The sequence below is a fragment of the Catharus ustulatus genome, chromosome 1 (genome assembly GCF_009819885.2).
Source record: "Catharus ustulatus isolate bCatUst1 chromosome 1, bCatUst1.pri.v2, whole genome shotgun sequence".
Lineage (NCBI taxonomy): Eukaryota > Metazoa > Chordata > Aves > Passeriformes > Turdidae > Catharus > Catharus ustulatus.
The window spans coordinates 36,531,756-36,548,024 of record NC_046221.1 but is presented as its reverse complement, the minus strand read 5'-3'; the positions used below and the strand labels follow the sequence as shown (position 1 = coordinate 36,548,024).

Here is a 16,269-nt window from a genome sequence, read left to right as displayed (position 1 = left end):
GTTCATTTTTATCACTCACTGTGGTGTGATCTTTTTCTGATTATGCTAGATACTGGTGCAGGGAAGTTGGCACTGATCCTGAAAGAGTTATGACATATTTTGTATTAATCTTTCAAAAGAGAATCTTCATTGGTATATATTGTGCATGAATAAATAAGTTCTCTTACTGGTACCTTCAGAAGGACCTTAGATCAGCTTGAGCTAATGAAAAGTACAGAGTGGGATTTTGAAAAATAAATTGTACTTCTATCTTCTCTTTGCTTATTTACACTGAACGTGACAGTTGAAATTGGATTCCACTATTTCTGACCTTACACACTCTAGGTTCTTTTCTATTTTTGATTAAAATAATAACTTCTGAAATTGCTTTAAACTGTACAAAGAAAATGTTTGTCACTAATTGTTGCATATGACAGTAACACATTGTTTTTAACTGTGTAGGACAGACTCAAGTTCTTGTCTCTGGAGACAAGTGAATGGTGATTTATAAGTGGTTGGTTAATCTAAAGATGTGATGAGCATCCTTGTGTGTGTCAGGAAAACAGCAGTTGACTATGTAGGTGTTAAGAGTTCCTTAGGGAGAAGCATGCTTGTCTTAGGCAATGTGACTGATGCCTTTAGAGTCGTTATGGTTTATTTGAATATATAATGTACAATATTTTGAAGATTAACTTCTATGCAGTGTTTTTTCATAACATACAAAATGCTAAACCGTACTTTTTTTACTTTTAAATAAAACCTTTTTTCCCCCCTCTTACCACAGGATAATGAAAAAAGGACCCCTTTACATGCTGCTGCCTATCTGGGAGATGCAGAAATTATTGAACTACTTATTTTATCTGGTATGTTCTGTTCCTGTTAATGGAAAACGAATAACTCTATGCACATCCAAAGAAGTATTTATGAACATCTTAGTCTCTGTAGCTTTTATTGAGATATTTAATGTACTAGAAATTAAAGATGCTTGTATGGAAATTTTAGTTTCCAGACTTATTAGTGTTACAGTACTGTGTAGTTCTGTAGTTCTGCTCTAAAATATTTCTTTGTAGAAAGCTTTCTTGCTTTTAGCTATTATTATTTGTACCTTGATCAGCTTTTAGTATTTCAACACTAGTTTAAAGAAGTAATAGTGTATACGGTACAGGTAGGTGTTAACAGAATTGTTTTCATTCTGAAATGCCCTACAGAAAAGCAAGTACTTTTGAACATAAAGATGCTATCCGAAATTGGTTGTACTATTTTAAGTATCTTTACCTGTTGGCTTGAATGCACAGAATATAATTAGAACCACCTGAAAACATTAAAATGTCATCTTTTTTTTTTTCCTATTTATTTGTACTAAGAAAAATTCCAAGTTCTATACAGCAGTATACTTTGGGTTGGTTGTTGTGGTTTTTTTAAAAGGGTAGAAAACCAAGAAACTAAACCAAAACCTGAAAAACATCATGACTGAATTGACTGTCTTTGATCTTAGAGAGACCTACCCATCAAGTACCTTGAGGCTGAATTCATAATACAGGACTTCAAGCTTACGTAGATGAAAACTTGTAGCAGTCCCACAGAACTACTTTAATCTCCAGTGTGCTTAATTGCATGCTTACCTATGCAAAGCTGGCTACTTCCACCACCACCACCTCCCATCAACCCTTTCTAACAAATTCTGCTTTAAGGAAATGCTGCTTTTAGGATTATAGGAGTCACTTCCAGACCTTCAACTGAATTTTCTAGGCATAATTTAATTTGTTATAATTTTAGTATGATGCAATATTTTCATTATATGTATTACTTGTACTCTCTCTATAGAAGTTATGTATACCTCTAATAAATATATATGATGTGATTAATTAATATATTTATTGTATGGACCTACTCTATAGTGGCATTTTGTCCAAAAAAGTTCACTTTTGAAAAGGTACAAGGTTTGAAAATCTAAAGAGGGGTTGTTTTTCCCTATCAAGAAGAAAGGCAAGTTCTGGTGGCTCGTAGTAACTGCTTTCATCAACTAACAATGTTACAAACTTTGCAAAGTTGTAGTCAGCTACTTCTGAGAGGGAACCTTCTGTCTGATTTAGATGAACACAGTCAGTTTACTAGAACCATGACAGAACAAAATACCCCTTTCTTGGGGCTTATGGAAGAAAGATGGGAATGGAACAAGATCCTGACTGGGGGGAAGGGTAGGAGAAGAAATATTAGTCCTACTGTTTGGGCACATAGCCTGGGGTTAAGCATAAGGAAAAATGCTGAACAAAGAAGGGAGGTAAGAATTAGGACTGTGCAAATAGTCCAAAGCTGAGCAGTTATGTGGAGGTTATGCGAGTGCTGCAGTGTCTGCAGATTGTTCAGGTGAGGCATTGATATGTCCCAGATAACGTTTATTTAATGAAAATCAAAATTTGCTTGCAACAAAACAGTGCATCGGATAGTTGCAAATCAACAACTTTGAAAGCAGTGGTGATGTCAGTCCAGCCTTGCTGTGCTCATGTGCTGAGCTGAGGACTGCAGTCCCATGTTGTGCCTTGCTGGAGAGGCACAGCCTCCTGAAAGTCCCAGAGTGAGGCTGCCCTGGGAGTGAACCAGGGTGGTGCAGTGGGGGGTGCACAGGTAGATGTGAGTTGTCGACTCGTTTATAAGTGAGTGAAGAGGGGCATCAACTGCAGAGTGAAAGTGATGTCTGAATGTTCCAGCTGTTCAGTTTGCAAGGCTGTGCTGTACTTGGGCACAAATCTGTATATTACCTGCCTGCAAGCAGTAGTTTTAGGTGAGCCTCTTAAATCTTTAAATAGTATTCACCAATTTAGTCTTCCTCATTTATGAATGATGGATTTGAAATCTTTGTGGTTGGTGAAGTATGAGCACTCAGCTGTATCAGAATTGCTGAGCCAGCTGCTTCTCAGAGAATTCAGGTCTAGATGTCTTAAAATGCACAAGCTTGATTTGTCTTTCAGCTCTCTTAATTGAAAGGTGGGGAACAGAGGTTAAGTGTATTTATCCTCTCCATTTCATAAAGATAAGGAAAATTCATCTGTTGTGTTTCAGCTGGAAATCACATCTCTCCTTTGAAACAGAGGTATAACGTTACATTTGGTCATAATAGATGAGCATTAGGGAGAAAATAAAGAACATCTGTTACCACAGCAAGGCTGGAAAACTGTTGTGTTGCAAGACCTCTTTTTTAAAAATAAGGAAAGTGGTTTGTTGAATAAATAGCATTTCTGTGCAACCATCTCCTCTGTGGAGTAAATTTGCATGGAAAAAATTGGTATGTGACTTTAACTGACCCATTGTAACATACCTGCACAAGGGATTGAATTAAGTGTCGACTACTTTCATCCTAACATTTCTCACCTTGTGAAAGCTTGTTTTTGCAACTTGTAATGTCCTCTAACACAGCTTTGCTGGAATGTTACTAGGAACCACTTTACAATTTTCCTGCTGTGCAAACTATTCTACAAATAGAAAAACAAATGTTTGCTTTGATGTTTTTATTTTTTCTTCAAACTGGACCTCAAAGTTACTGAAATCAGTATTAATCTTTCCACTATTCAGTGGCTGCTGATTCTTTCTCATTATTCTCTGTTCTTAAAGTGTTATTATAGACTACTTACACATGGGTTTTTTAATTTGATTGGAATGTCTTTTTCATCCTGCTCTGGGGGATCCACACTGCTTTCAAATATGTATTGTGGATCACATATTGCAGTCACAGTGTCCTTTTATTACTTTGCTACAGACCGCTACAGACCTAAGTAAACCAGATTGAACATCCTGAAGATATAACTGATTCAGTCTTTTTGCAGACTTTTTTAGAGTAAATTTTCAGTCTCAAGAGCATTCTTACTTAGTTGTTGAATTCTTGAGATATTTTTTGACCAAATCTTAAGGTTGGCCTTTGACCTTTCCTGGTGTCTTCCACCTGGAAAAGGAATCAGAAGGTAATGGTTTGGATACAGGCTCCAAACACCAAGAAGATTGTTTTACTCACTCCATTTTGGGTCTAGACATTAAATTGCCTTTTGGGTTTTATTTTGAGACACTGAGCACTAATCAACTTGTCCCAAGAGGATGCGAACACTTTTTTCATACCACTGTGGTTTGTGGAAGTCTAAATTTTCAAATAATCTCTCACTTCTGGATTGTAGCTTGATAAGCAATTAGCATTCCTAGATTTGTTGTGTAGGGAGGTGTCCGAGAGGAGGCATGAAGATTATTTATTGCATCCAGAAAGGATAGAAAAGAAATTTATATTTTAGTCACTTAAGAATCACAATTTTAGAAGCATTTCCCATTTTGTATTACTCTGGAAAGAGTAGTAACACTCATCACAGTTGCAATTTTATGACCTTTGTACAGCTCTGCATCCTGGTGCACAAATACATCTGTCTACTTTGCATAATTGTACTGACTTTAAGAGTGTAAATGATGGCAAACTACTGAAAAGTAGAAAAGTATAATAGTTAAGTCCCAATTAACCAAATGTCCAGCTATTTGTTCTTTCCAAGAAGTCCCGATTAAAAAAATCAAACCCTTATTTTTGTCTGGCATATGAAACTGTTCTGGAGAGGCTTCTTGCTTTATAAAAAAATCATTCTTTCCAACTGTCCTAGGATTTTTAATACCATCAGGGTCTACTGTACCAGGAAGTGTCATGTGAAAAGCAGAACAGATTAGTGGGATCACTGAATGTATTCTGTATTCTTTTGATTACTAACTTTTTTCGTTTATTTTCTAAAAATACCGTGAAGATGATTATTGCTTTCACTGAAATCAGTGTAATTCACAAAAATCAACATCTGAATTGTCTGTTGTTTTCTTCTGAATAGATTTAGTTACTGTATTGCACTGATGCTTAAACACCAACACAACACATTGCTGTTTGCTTAACCCAACATTTTCTCTGCATGAAGCTCAGTGTTACATGAGTGTGGTCAAACTCAATCTCATTAAGGTTTGGCAGCCCACGAGTTTTTGTTTCCTCTGGGTCAGCTAGAAAATCTAAGAACCGTGCTGATGCTGGAAAACTGCCACTGTAGTAATAAGAGATTTTGGAAGATAGTGAAGACCCTTCAGTGTTACACCACTCTACCTGTGTTTCTTTAATCTGATTAGGAGTCTCTGTGAGTATTAGAAGTCCATGCCATGGCAGTCACACAGCTCAGCTGATGAAAGGCTCTTGCTGCCTCAGTCCCAGCTGAATGAAGCTCCCTTTGTTTGGATTGCAGATGTACCCAACGCTCAGGGCGTTTCACAGGGGCCCCTTTGACACTCACTGTATCTCTCGGCCGCTTCCTCTTCCTTTGACAGTGATATTGGCTGATTTTTTCTTTTCCAAGCTGGCCTAACTTCACCCTGGCAGCAGTGAAAGTCAGTTGCTGTGAAGAATGTAGCTCTGATGTTCTTTGAGAGGAAAAGTTAAGCTGACTCAGGAGAAGATAGAACTGTTCAGTAGCTCAGGAAAAGATAGAACTGTTCAGTAACTTGAATAGCTGACCAGTGTGTCTCCATGTGTATTTGTTTTGTGGTATTGTTTTGGGGTTTGGGAGTGGTTTTGTTTGTTTGTTTCTTAAGAAACAAAAATCAGAACTGTTCTTGAAGCCTCATTCTGTCTGGACAAAAGATTCTAGACCTGTGGCTCTTGGATTTTTTCATTATTCTGTAGATCTTCTGCTGTGCATTTAGCTTTTAAATAGCAAAAAGCTTTCTCTCCATAAGGCCTTACTCATTATTTTTGCAGCAATGAAACTTCCAAGTATCCAAGTTTTCAACAGGAAATTACACTAAATTTCTCTTATTGATTATTACAATTCATATCTCAAATCTTATTTAAAAACTTCTGTAGCTCCTCCTGACTGTGCATATTTTTCTATCTTAGGAAAAGTTTTCATCTCTATCTGTTTATTCCTCAGTGTAGTCTGAGAATTTCTACTTTCCAGTTTAAGTGCTTCTGAGATCATTGTTGCTAGATAAAAAAGTGGATCATTCAAAAAGAAGAATTTCTGAACCTATTACTAGCTGTTTGGAAAATAATTAAGTGCAATCTAAATACAGTAGGACTAGTGGTTACTCTCAGTAATTTATACTGGAGATCTTCCTAATTTCTCCAAAGATAATATCTAAAATTATTTCAGTATACTAGTTTTTAAGACAATGTTTGTTACTTTCTTAAATGCACTCTATAAAGATCTTATTTGCATTTTTTACTCCTAATTAGACATTTTAGAGCTTCAAAGACCAAACATGGGGTGTCGGTATTGCATAATTGAATGAAAGCACTTTTGCTTTCTTTGCTTATGTTATGATATTGCTCAGTCACTAGCACATCTTGTACAATAACAAAGGAAAATACCATCCTTGAGAGTCTAAAAATACAGACTGCAAACAGAACAGTGGAAGGCAATTGAGTACTTAAGTCAGTACTGTGAACAAAGATGAAAATGTCTTGTCAGTTCTGTTATATTTCTTAATCTGTTTCCAACTAGTGACGCATAAGTAATTCAGCCACTGCATTCATTAGTCTTCTGAGGACATTTCCAAATAGGAAGAGTTCTGGTGCAGAGGAGCTGTGGAGGAGTGTCACAGCAAGAGTTTTTGTGAGAGGAGCACAGAGGTGGTGTGAGACAGGACAGTGTAAGATTGTGTGGCGGTTTATAAGTGAAGGAAGAGATGTGTGGTTGTTCCTTGCAGCATTTCCTGCCCAGTCGTTCCTTGTCTGTCTTTCTAAGAGATGGTTGAGATTCTAGCTCTTACTGGAATGTGAGGATGTGGACACCAAGTGTGCAGCAACATATGCCCAGGAATTGTTGGCTAATAGCACATTTAAATGTGCAAATTCCACACGGGGACTGGTAGAAGTAAACCCTCCAGGATCATTCTGTAAGTCAGTGCACGTATTCAATTAGAAAATGTGTCTCTTGAAACATAAATTTGCTAGAAGTAAGCATCACAGGGCTTTTCAGTAGCTTCTGTACTTTATTTCTTAAATAAAACATGTCTTTCTAATTGTGAGTTTGTGAGTACAACTTGGCAAGATGAGATGTAAGATTCAGGGACAAGGGAAGAAAATTATGTAATTCTCTCTCATTCCCTCCCCTTACCCCACCTTTTGCAGAGCAAGTGTCCTGCTTTGTATTTGCCTAGATGTGTAAACTTACTGGTCTGCATTAGCAAAATTAGTGATGAAAGGGGTGATCTTGTTTAATGTTTTGGCTTAGTGCATCAACATGGAAGAATAATTTGCACTGTTTGGAAGGTGCTGTTTAGGGGAGGGTCATTTACATGGTTAGTTCTTAAGTTCAAGTTGAATATTTGTGTTCCAGCATTGTGATTGCTCTGACAAGAACCCTAATCCTTTTCATGCAAACTCTATGGCATTAAAAGAATTTAAATATAAGAAATTTTACAGTAAACAAATGAGAAGTTTTAATAAACATGTTAAGACCAGGCCTTTGCAATCTGGAAGATCCAAGGGACAGAGGCAGGGAGAGGGGAGAACAGTGATTTGTTAGGGTTGTTTTTTATTTTGGTTTTGCCCATGGAGAATTAAGATACACTGTAGTGTGCTTTGAAATAGCAAAGTGCTCATAGCTGGCATTTGAAATGTGAGAAATGCCCTGGTTAACATGTCAGCAGGTTGGGCTTCACAGGGATAGCATTACATTGGCAGTGCTGTGTGGTCTGTTACACACATACAAGTGTTCAGAGTCTCTGTGAAGCAATAATTTAAAGCAAAAGTTGTTCCGTAGAGGTGTGATATTTTTGTAACATTTATTTGCAGTGATCTGGAGTAGAGCCTTTACCTTAGATGATCAAGGCTCTAAACTCCCTCACTGTTGCATGGTAGGACTGTGAGGGGTTTGAGGGAGCCCATGAAGGGTCAGGACAGAACAGTGATGTTTTCCCTAAATCATCAGCAGTAAAGAACAGTCTAGAGGAGGATTATGTCCTCAGATACAAGGCAGTTTGGAGAAGCTCCTTTATGAAATTTAAATGATTCTCGGCAGCGTGGCTTCTTGGATAAATTTAAGGGCAAAGTATCTCTCCATTAATTAAAAAATGTTATTTTGCTTAATGTATCTAAAATTGTAGATCTCCCAGTCCCCACATTAATAATACATGTGTGGTTTTTGGTAGTACATTTATTCTGATTATTGCTTTAAAAAATTCTTTCAATATAACAATTTTGCAACTTCTTGAAGAGTTTTTGTTGTGAAAGGAAAAAACAAGCTTGGTGGTTCTTTCTTAAGTAAATCCATCAGAGATTCAGATTTGTTATTAAAAGTCAGCTTTGGCTTTTCCTGTGTCAGATAATCTACAATTTTTTGTGTATTTGAAAAGCTAACTTATTTTAGTATCTGTGTTTTACACTGTTCTAATGTGCTAGACCTAGGCATCCTTGTTTCTTTGGGTGGAAGACCACTTATAGAATGCAGTCCATTTGCTATGTTGATTTTTGTTCTTTTAAGAGGACTGTGTTACTTTTAGATATAATTTCAAATATCCTTAGACATTTCTCTGGCCAGTGCCGATTTTCTTTCTTACTTTCACATATTCTTTTTTTCTAGTCTTAGCAAGTATGATGAACTTATCATTGTGAGAACATTTTGTACAGTATCTTTTTGTATTTATTTCTTCCTTCTCTCTTCTGGTGTAGTTTTTAGGCTCTGTGTTAGAAGTACCAGAAATGTCAGTAAAATCTGAACACATAAACACTGCTTGGACTCTAAGCACATTTTCACTTTCAGCCAGAGCTTGGGTAACTGCTGCTTTTTTTGGAATGGAAAACATGCATTTCTTCTCTTCTGATGGGCACGCTGCTTTTCTTATCTTGGGCTTTATTACCTGGATGGATCTGACTTGACCCCAAGTCTTGCAAATGCATTTTCCTCAGGAAAATCAGGATAGTAATTAATGACTTAGTAACTCACTCAAGTTCCTTCAAATGCTTTAAAGACATTTGTATCCTAAAGTTAGAGATAGAAATCAGACTATGAAAGTCTCTATTCCTTGGTTGTTGACTGGATGTGAAGTCAGGTGGAGCTTGGAGTACAATTTTGGCTCTTGTTTTTGTCTCATCTGCCAAAAACTAGATGTGGCCAACAATTACTTGGAAAATAATCAAGAATTACAGATAGTTTTGAAATATATTGATTACATTCTCACTTACCAGTCATTACTTCATTATATTTGTGATATTATTCATCACTTCTTGTCTTTTGAGAAGGATTGCCAAAAATCTTCAGGCATTTCTAGTGACTTCTAGAATACTCAGATTCTTTCTTTGCTTGAGTCTCTGCCAGAGTTGATATAGTACAGTCTGCTAAGGCACGTGGTGTGTTGCGGTGCACCACTGAGTCCTTAGGATGTGTGACAAAACTTGTGGTATCTCCTAAACTTTTGTTAGACTGTGGAGGTTTTCTTCCAACAGACTTGGACTTTCTTTCCTGTTTATTAGTCTTATATGTCGAAAACTTTTGCACTTAGGAAAATAGGATGACATCCTATTCGGAAATTTAGATAAGGAAAGATGGAAATGGATTGATTTGAAACAAGGCAATTGACTTCAGATATTTGGGTTGATTAGTATATATATATATATATATATATATATATATATAAATAAATAAATAAAATATATATAACCATGATTTTGTATGCAGTGCTGCGTTTGTTGATCAGATGGGCTGGGAGAGACTTCTCGGTTAATGCAGATCTTGGATCAAAATACCCGGTCTGTCAGATGAATATCATGACTTGACCAGCCACTTTTTTTGGCATCTTGTGTCTTACTGGCCTTTCATACTGTTCTGTTCTTTGCATAGAGAAAACTGCAGTTGGTTCTGACATACCAGTATTATTTTTAACTTGAGATGTTAATCAGCTCTGGTCATGTAGCATAAATGTTACTGTGTGATTCTTTCCAAGAGTATTTCCGAAATCTTTTTTTCAAAAATGTAGGATTTTGTCTAAACTATCTCTGTAGAAGTTTTGCAATAAAGATAAGTTTTTGGGTAAGTTTCCAATCAGGGTATAAATATCCTACAAGGTTCTATATATGTGTGTGTAACAGTAAGAGATTAAATTATTAAATTTAATTATTAGGTTTTCCTGTTCGTTGGAGTTCACTGGAAGTTAAGTTGTAGTTCAGCTGCTTCCTTCAGGGGAAAGAAGTTCCCAAATCCTTCTTTCCTTTTATTATTAAGAAAAAAATTAAAATCCAAACTCAGGCTTGTGTGCCTTGGAGATGTTTGTGCAGCTTTATTTCCTGGGGTCAGAGACAGCTGTTCCTTGAGTGTGCTTTTAGAAGTAGAGAGATGTGGCTGTTAGTCTCTCTCATGAAGGGAGGACCAGGATGTCCTGGGGTGGGCTAGGTGACCTGCTGGAGTAGTGACAATTTGTTCCCAAAGTAAATCCCAGTAGAAGAATCATCCTCATTCTATGTACCATCAGACATGGCAACCACCAGGAAGCTGTAGGCATGGAGAGTAAATGCAGCCTCTTTCTATATTTTCATGGAGAATTTCAATTGTAATGGGAAACGGAGATTTTTGTTGCTGTGTGAAGGCAAGGAGTTCATCTTTCCTACACAGGAGCCTTTTTTGTGGCTTTAGAAGGGCAAAAGATTATAGAGGATGACCTAGTGTAAAAATATGTTTGATGTGGAAGAATCTTGTTGGTATAGTGTTAAAAGAATTTCCTTGAAGGGTTGACTTCAGCTGGACAAAAGATTTGTTTTCATTTTTTACAAGAAAAATGTGAAGAAGTCCCTAGAATAAGTAAATTCATTTCACTAGAATAAATAAATAGTTCTGTCTCTATTCTTATAAATATTTCAATCATTCTGTAAATATCTTTTAAATTTCTGTTGTTTTTATTTTTTGTTGCAGGAGCTAGAGTTAATGCCAAAGACAGCAAATGGTTGACTCCTTTACATAGAGCTGTAGCATCTTGTAGCGAGGTATGTTGCTCATTTTGGCTACTTTGTGTTAAAGTGAGACATCTCAAATTATCTTCCGGCCATTGTTCATTTTTTCAAAAGTGAAGCTACTCTGAATGTTCGGAATTGGAGAACATTTTTGCAATGGTTTTTTTTTGGCCTTTTGAGGGTATGTATATATGTGTATCTATTGCTTAAGCAGTAAGAAAGGGGGAAAACTAAAACTTTGAGTTCTCAGCTTTGCTGCCTGTGACTTCCCTAGCAGAGGAGTCTGCATGCAGTGTTCTCAAGTCCAGTTTACTTTTCCTAAGGTAACCAGAATGGTTCAGCATGAGGCAAGTACAGGTGAATTAAAATTTTTTTCAGCACGGTCTTTGCATAACTTCATATTTCTTTACATGTTTGTGTGTTCAGGCATTGAAGAAATAAATGGCTTTATTAAAGGCCTGCCAGTGTATTTTTTTTTTAAGTCATTAATTAATAGTATTGAATATCACTTTACAATTTTTAAGTGGAATGTAGACTGTTTCTGAAGTCTACCAGTTATACAGTCGTGAGAATATCATAATGCAAGAAATTACTTGGTTATTGTTTCTCTGTGGCAGTTGTCCTAATAAAAAATTTAAATGCCTGTAAAAGATCAAAACAAACAGAGAAATGCTGAGCTTGTTATATGGAAGAGTTTATGCAAAACTATCTCCTTTGAGATCCTGAATCAAATTGATGCTCATTTCAGTACGTTTCAAACAAAGGTTTTTATTAGTAAATTTTTGTTTGGGAAGATAGAATTGAATATTTTAATTTTGACAAGCATTGAACTTCAAGTGTTTGATCCATGAGCTATCTAAACAAGCCTTGTTTCAGTTTTTTCTTTTGAATTCCCTTGATAAATTGCAGTATTTTGTCACTAGCATTAATAGCAAAGTTATGTAGAGATCATGTTATTCAAAAAAACAGTGTTTGAAAATGAATCTTCAAGGGCGCCTTATTCCCAAATGCTATTTGTTCTTGAGATATTTTTAGGTTGTTCCTTTGGGAGCTGACCAAAGCACCAAATGCTGCATTCTTCAGAGCTGAGAAATAATAAAAGCTCTTCACATCAGTAATGCTTACAGAGGCAGAGGAGTGCTGCAGACAAATTGGGTTTAAGTGATAACTTCGAGAAATGCAACCATGGTCGTAGTTTGTTTTAAACAAAATATTAGTCAAAGGAAAACAAGACAAGTTAACTGGTCAGATGCTTGATAGACACTTGTCAGAATTCTCTATTTATAAACACACTGAGTCATGGGAGCCCATATACAGGGCATATACAAGGCTGATACAGTAGGCACTGTGTTCTAGCTGACAGCCCTATATTGGTTGGGGCATTGGATGGAAAGCTGTAATGAAAGACTGGATAATAATTTCAGTAAAACATCCGGACTCTTGAAGTAAGGAAAGCTGCAATTAAACAAGGACATTGAAACTTAAGAAATAGCTGGAGTTATGGATTTAGCTGTCAGCTGCACAAGTTCAGGCAACTTCATGTCAAGACAGTCACATTTTTATTTATGTGTGCCAGCTGTATGTTGCAAATGAAAGAAAAAAAAAGAAACTCCAAGTAGATTCAGTCATGAAATTCATTAATGCAAATGCACATAAAAATGAGATTCATTACTAATATTGTGGTGCTTTCTCCTGCAAAAGGGGTAACAGCTGTTCTGAAATTTCCTTCTTCTGATATGCTATTTCTTAATATTTAGGTTAAAAAGGACAAATAGATAATTAGTTTTTGAAAGTACTACATCTGCTTCAGTTTCTCAGAGAAGACCTATTCAATTTTCTCATTAAATTACAAGCCTGTGATGCAGTATTTTCACTTTTGTGTTTGTTCCTATTTTTTTTATTTACAGTATGAATAATTTCAGCATTTTAAATATGATTTATTCTAATAGAAATAGGTTCAATAGTGACTTAGCATTCTGCCCATACACCTTGCTATTGTACCACAGTGTAATTCAGAATCTCCAGTAACAATTTGTGGTAACATGTTTGAAGTTCAAAGTGGTAATCAATTATTTGTGTGCTCAGTGACTGAGTTGGCAGTCACCAAAAGCAATTAGTGAATCGTGGGAAGGTCACACAGCTGATGCAGAATGCAATATTCATCATCATGTTGATACTGCCAACACATTTATTTTTTTATGCATTCCAATTGTGTGCGCATATTTTAATGGGATTTGTTTATCTTGCTCTAAGAATTACAGTCTTATTTGTCAAATTTTCACAACTTGTACTTCTAACAAAATGAAATGAATAATCATTTTGAGAGATGGAATTCAGTGCAATATTTTAAAACGATTTTCAGGAGTTTTGCAACAGTGTATGTTGAAAATTTTTGTGACTGTGCGCTGTTTTATTTGTGGTTCTCTAAATGTACATTTAAAAATCTCGGCTTTGCTGTTTGTCAACTTGGCCAATCTGCTTGGCAAATTGATGGAAATTCATTATCAGTTCATAGTACTTCACTAACCTTTGCTAAGGATTCCACTAACAGAAGAAATCCTAGAATGGCTTATTAAACTTTGGAAATCAGTTGTGATGACAAAACATTTTTTCATTTGGCTTAAAGAACTGGATAGAAGTCCTGGAAATGGTTGATTTGGTTAAATTATTCACTTCCTTGAGAATATCCACAAGTTTGAATTGACAATAAAGTACAGATCCTAAAGTGTCCCAAAGATTAAGTTTGCAAATGAGCAAATTGTAGAGAGTTGTTTTCCACTGTAAATCCGAGTCTGTCATTTCTGATCTTGGTTTTTTTCCTAAATGCTTCCAGGATGCTGTTCAGGTGTTGTTAAAGCATTCAGCAGATGTCAATGCTCGTGATAAAAACTGGCAGACACCCCTACACATAGCAGCTGCAAACAAAGCTGTGAAGTGCGCTGAAGCTTTGGTGCCTCTCCTAAGCAATGTAAATGTGTCTGATCGAGCAGGCAGAACTGCATTGCATCATGCAGCCTTCAGTGGACACGTTGAGGTAAAAGTTGATTTTCTTGTCTTCCACTCATCACTCTGTCCCTCATGTTTTTGGTGTTCCATTTTTGAGTTTAAAACCATTGCTCCCCCATTCCCTCAAAAATCCTCAACCCCTATTTTGTATTTTAATTTGTTTTCCATATGTATCTCTATGCAGAAAAGTTGTGGAAAATAAATGTTACATCATTTAATTGAAAGTTTATACACTGAAAGTGTTCACTTTTCTTGTGACAGAAGCAAATATGTCGAGTTAAATTACTAACAGGTAAATTCAAAATGGAAAAGCCAGGATATTTTTCTGTTCAGTGAATAGCAAACATAGTGAGTATGTTGTGAATGAAATTTAGAGGGAATATGTAATAAGCTCTGACTCATTAGTCCCTTAGTAATAACCTGAAGATTTAAAAGATTTCATGGCTTTGCAATATTTAACTGAGAAGTTTTTCTGTTGACATCAAGTTTTGTGTTCCTTACAGTTACTTCATTGTGACAGCCAGTTTTTTAAAACTTGGGGAATATTCAAAACCCAACACATTTAAATCCTCTGAAAACACATAAATGTTTGCTTTCTTCCATGGCTTTCTCTGTTGAAGCAAAGTTTTTTCCATCATGAATAGAAGATTTCTGTTCTTTTTCTTTATCTCAGATGGTCAGCTTACTGTTGTCTAGAGGGGCCAATATTAATGCATTTGACAAGAAAGACAGACGAGCTATACATTGGGCAGCATATATGGGTATGTACATATTTCAGTTAGCTAATACTGTAGTAATAAAAAAATCATCTTATGTTAGTGGTTTGACATATTTTTAGGAAAAAAATATTTTCATTGTAAGCATTGAGGTCATCTGTGTCTGCTAAAAAAACATTAATAGTATAGCTCAAATTGCCTTGTAAGTGTCTATTTTGTGGTGAGGAAAATCAAATTGTTGGAAAAAGAAAAGTAAGATAAGTACAGTAATTTCACGAATACAAGCCGCACCATTTTGACTAAGATTTTGCTCCCAAACTGGAAATGCGGCTTATACTCAGGAGCAGCTAATATGTGAATAATTTTCTAACATTTTCAACCCCAGAAGTGCCATCCAGGGTGCCGAGTCGAGCAACTGGCCAGTAAAAGCCGGCATTTCTCAGTTGTTACAAATTGTTACTCTGTTGCGCCATGGGTGGAGCCTGGCTCCCTGCAGGCAGCACGGGGCGGGCGGGGAGAGAGGAGGGAGAGCTCTCTCCTTCCCTCCTCTGCTGCAGCCGGGGGAGAGACGGGGGGGCCCCGTGCCGCCATCACCGCGGCTCAGGGAGGCAGCGGGGTGCTCCGTCCCCACCCGCCTCCGCCGCTGCGGGAGCGGGGGGGACTCCGTCCCTACCTGCCACCACGGGGCAGCGCCGGACCAGGGCGAGCGAGCCCAGAGGCAGCGACCGGCCCCGAGTGGCAGCACCGGGCTCGGCCACCTGGCCCCGTTGGCAGCCCCGAGCGGGCCGAGCCTGCACAGCCCGAGCCGAGCCAGTAAACCCCGCCCTGCCGCGGTTCTGTTACTAATTGGCAACTTTGTTGCACGTGGGTCCTCGCTGCAAACGACAGAGCGGCTTATACTAAGGTGCGGCTTATTTATGGACAAAAAAACGAAATATTTGCCAACACCCAGAGATGTGGCTTATACTCAGTGCAGTTTGTATTCGTGAAATTACTGTAGTTTTGTCCTTTAAAAAGGAGGAGCTATGTTCTTCCATCACCAAGTCTAGTCACAGATGAAAAGTTTTGCAGAAATGCTAAATGAAAAGTAAGCAGTTAATAAAAGGGGCACCTGAAAAAGAGGTTCATTACATCATCCTTAGGGATTGTATTTTCGAAGAATATGTAATCTCTGAAACTACAAGTTCTTGCTTCACCATTCTTATGCCAGGATAATTATTGTCCTCATGGTTCTGATCAATGCCCTGGAAATACTGTCAGAGTAGTGTTCTTCCTTTCCTTTTATCAGACTTGGGAAGAATTGAATGTGCCATTCAATTACAAAGTGATCGTCACAGCAATAATGCTCTTAATTTAATATTTGAAGCTGAGTGAGATTGCACTTCAAGTATTGATACCAGTACTTAAAACTCTGGAAGTTAAGAACAGACTTCATTATTGATCTAATGTTCTTTCAATATTTTGCATTAGTGTTTTTAATGTGCTGATATCTGCAAAGAAATGTCTATGGCAGTCTGTCCAGCCACCCTATTGAATGAGATTATTTGCAAATTTTTGTTGAATGCAACTTGTACGTGAAATTTCAGAGAACTGACAAGTGTTAATGAGAGGCCAGAGACATCTTCT

The 16,269-nt window shown here is 37.0% G+C and overlaps 1 protein-coding gene across 4 annotated transcripts in view; it reads left to right on the top strand.

Moving 5' to 3' along the window:
* The window catches only part of ANKRD28 (ankyrin repeat domain 28), a 122,271-nt gene that overhangs the window by 68,095 nt on the left and 37,907 nt on the right, over positions 1 to 16,269 (top strand). For all 4 annotated transcript variants that reach the window (XR_004417215.2, XM_033053583.2, XM_033053574.2 and 1 more), the window contains exons 3-6: positions 764 to 842; positions 10,884 to 10,954; positions 13,755 to 13,955; positions 14,601 to 14,688. Coding sequence is in view for 3 of the 4 variants with exons in the window: in XM_033053583.2 (XP_032909474.1) it covers positions 764 to 842; positions 10,884 to 10,954; positions 13,755 to 13,955; positions 14,601 to 14,688 (439 nt within the window). In the remaining variant the exon portion in view is untranslated. The remainder of the gene's footprint in view (positions 1 to 763; positions 843 to 10,883; positions 10,955 to 13,754; positions 13,956 to 14,600; positions 14,689 to 16,269) is intronic.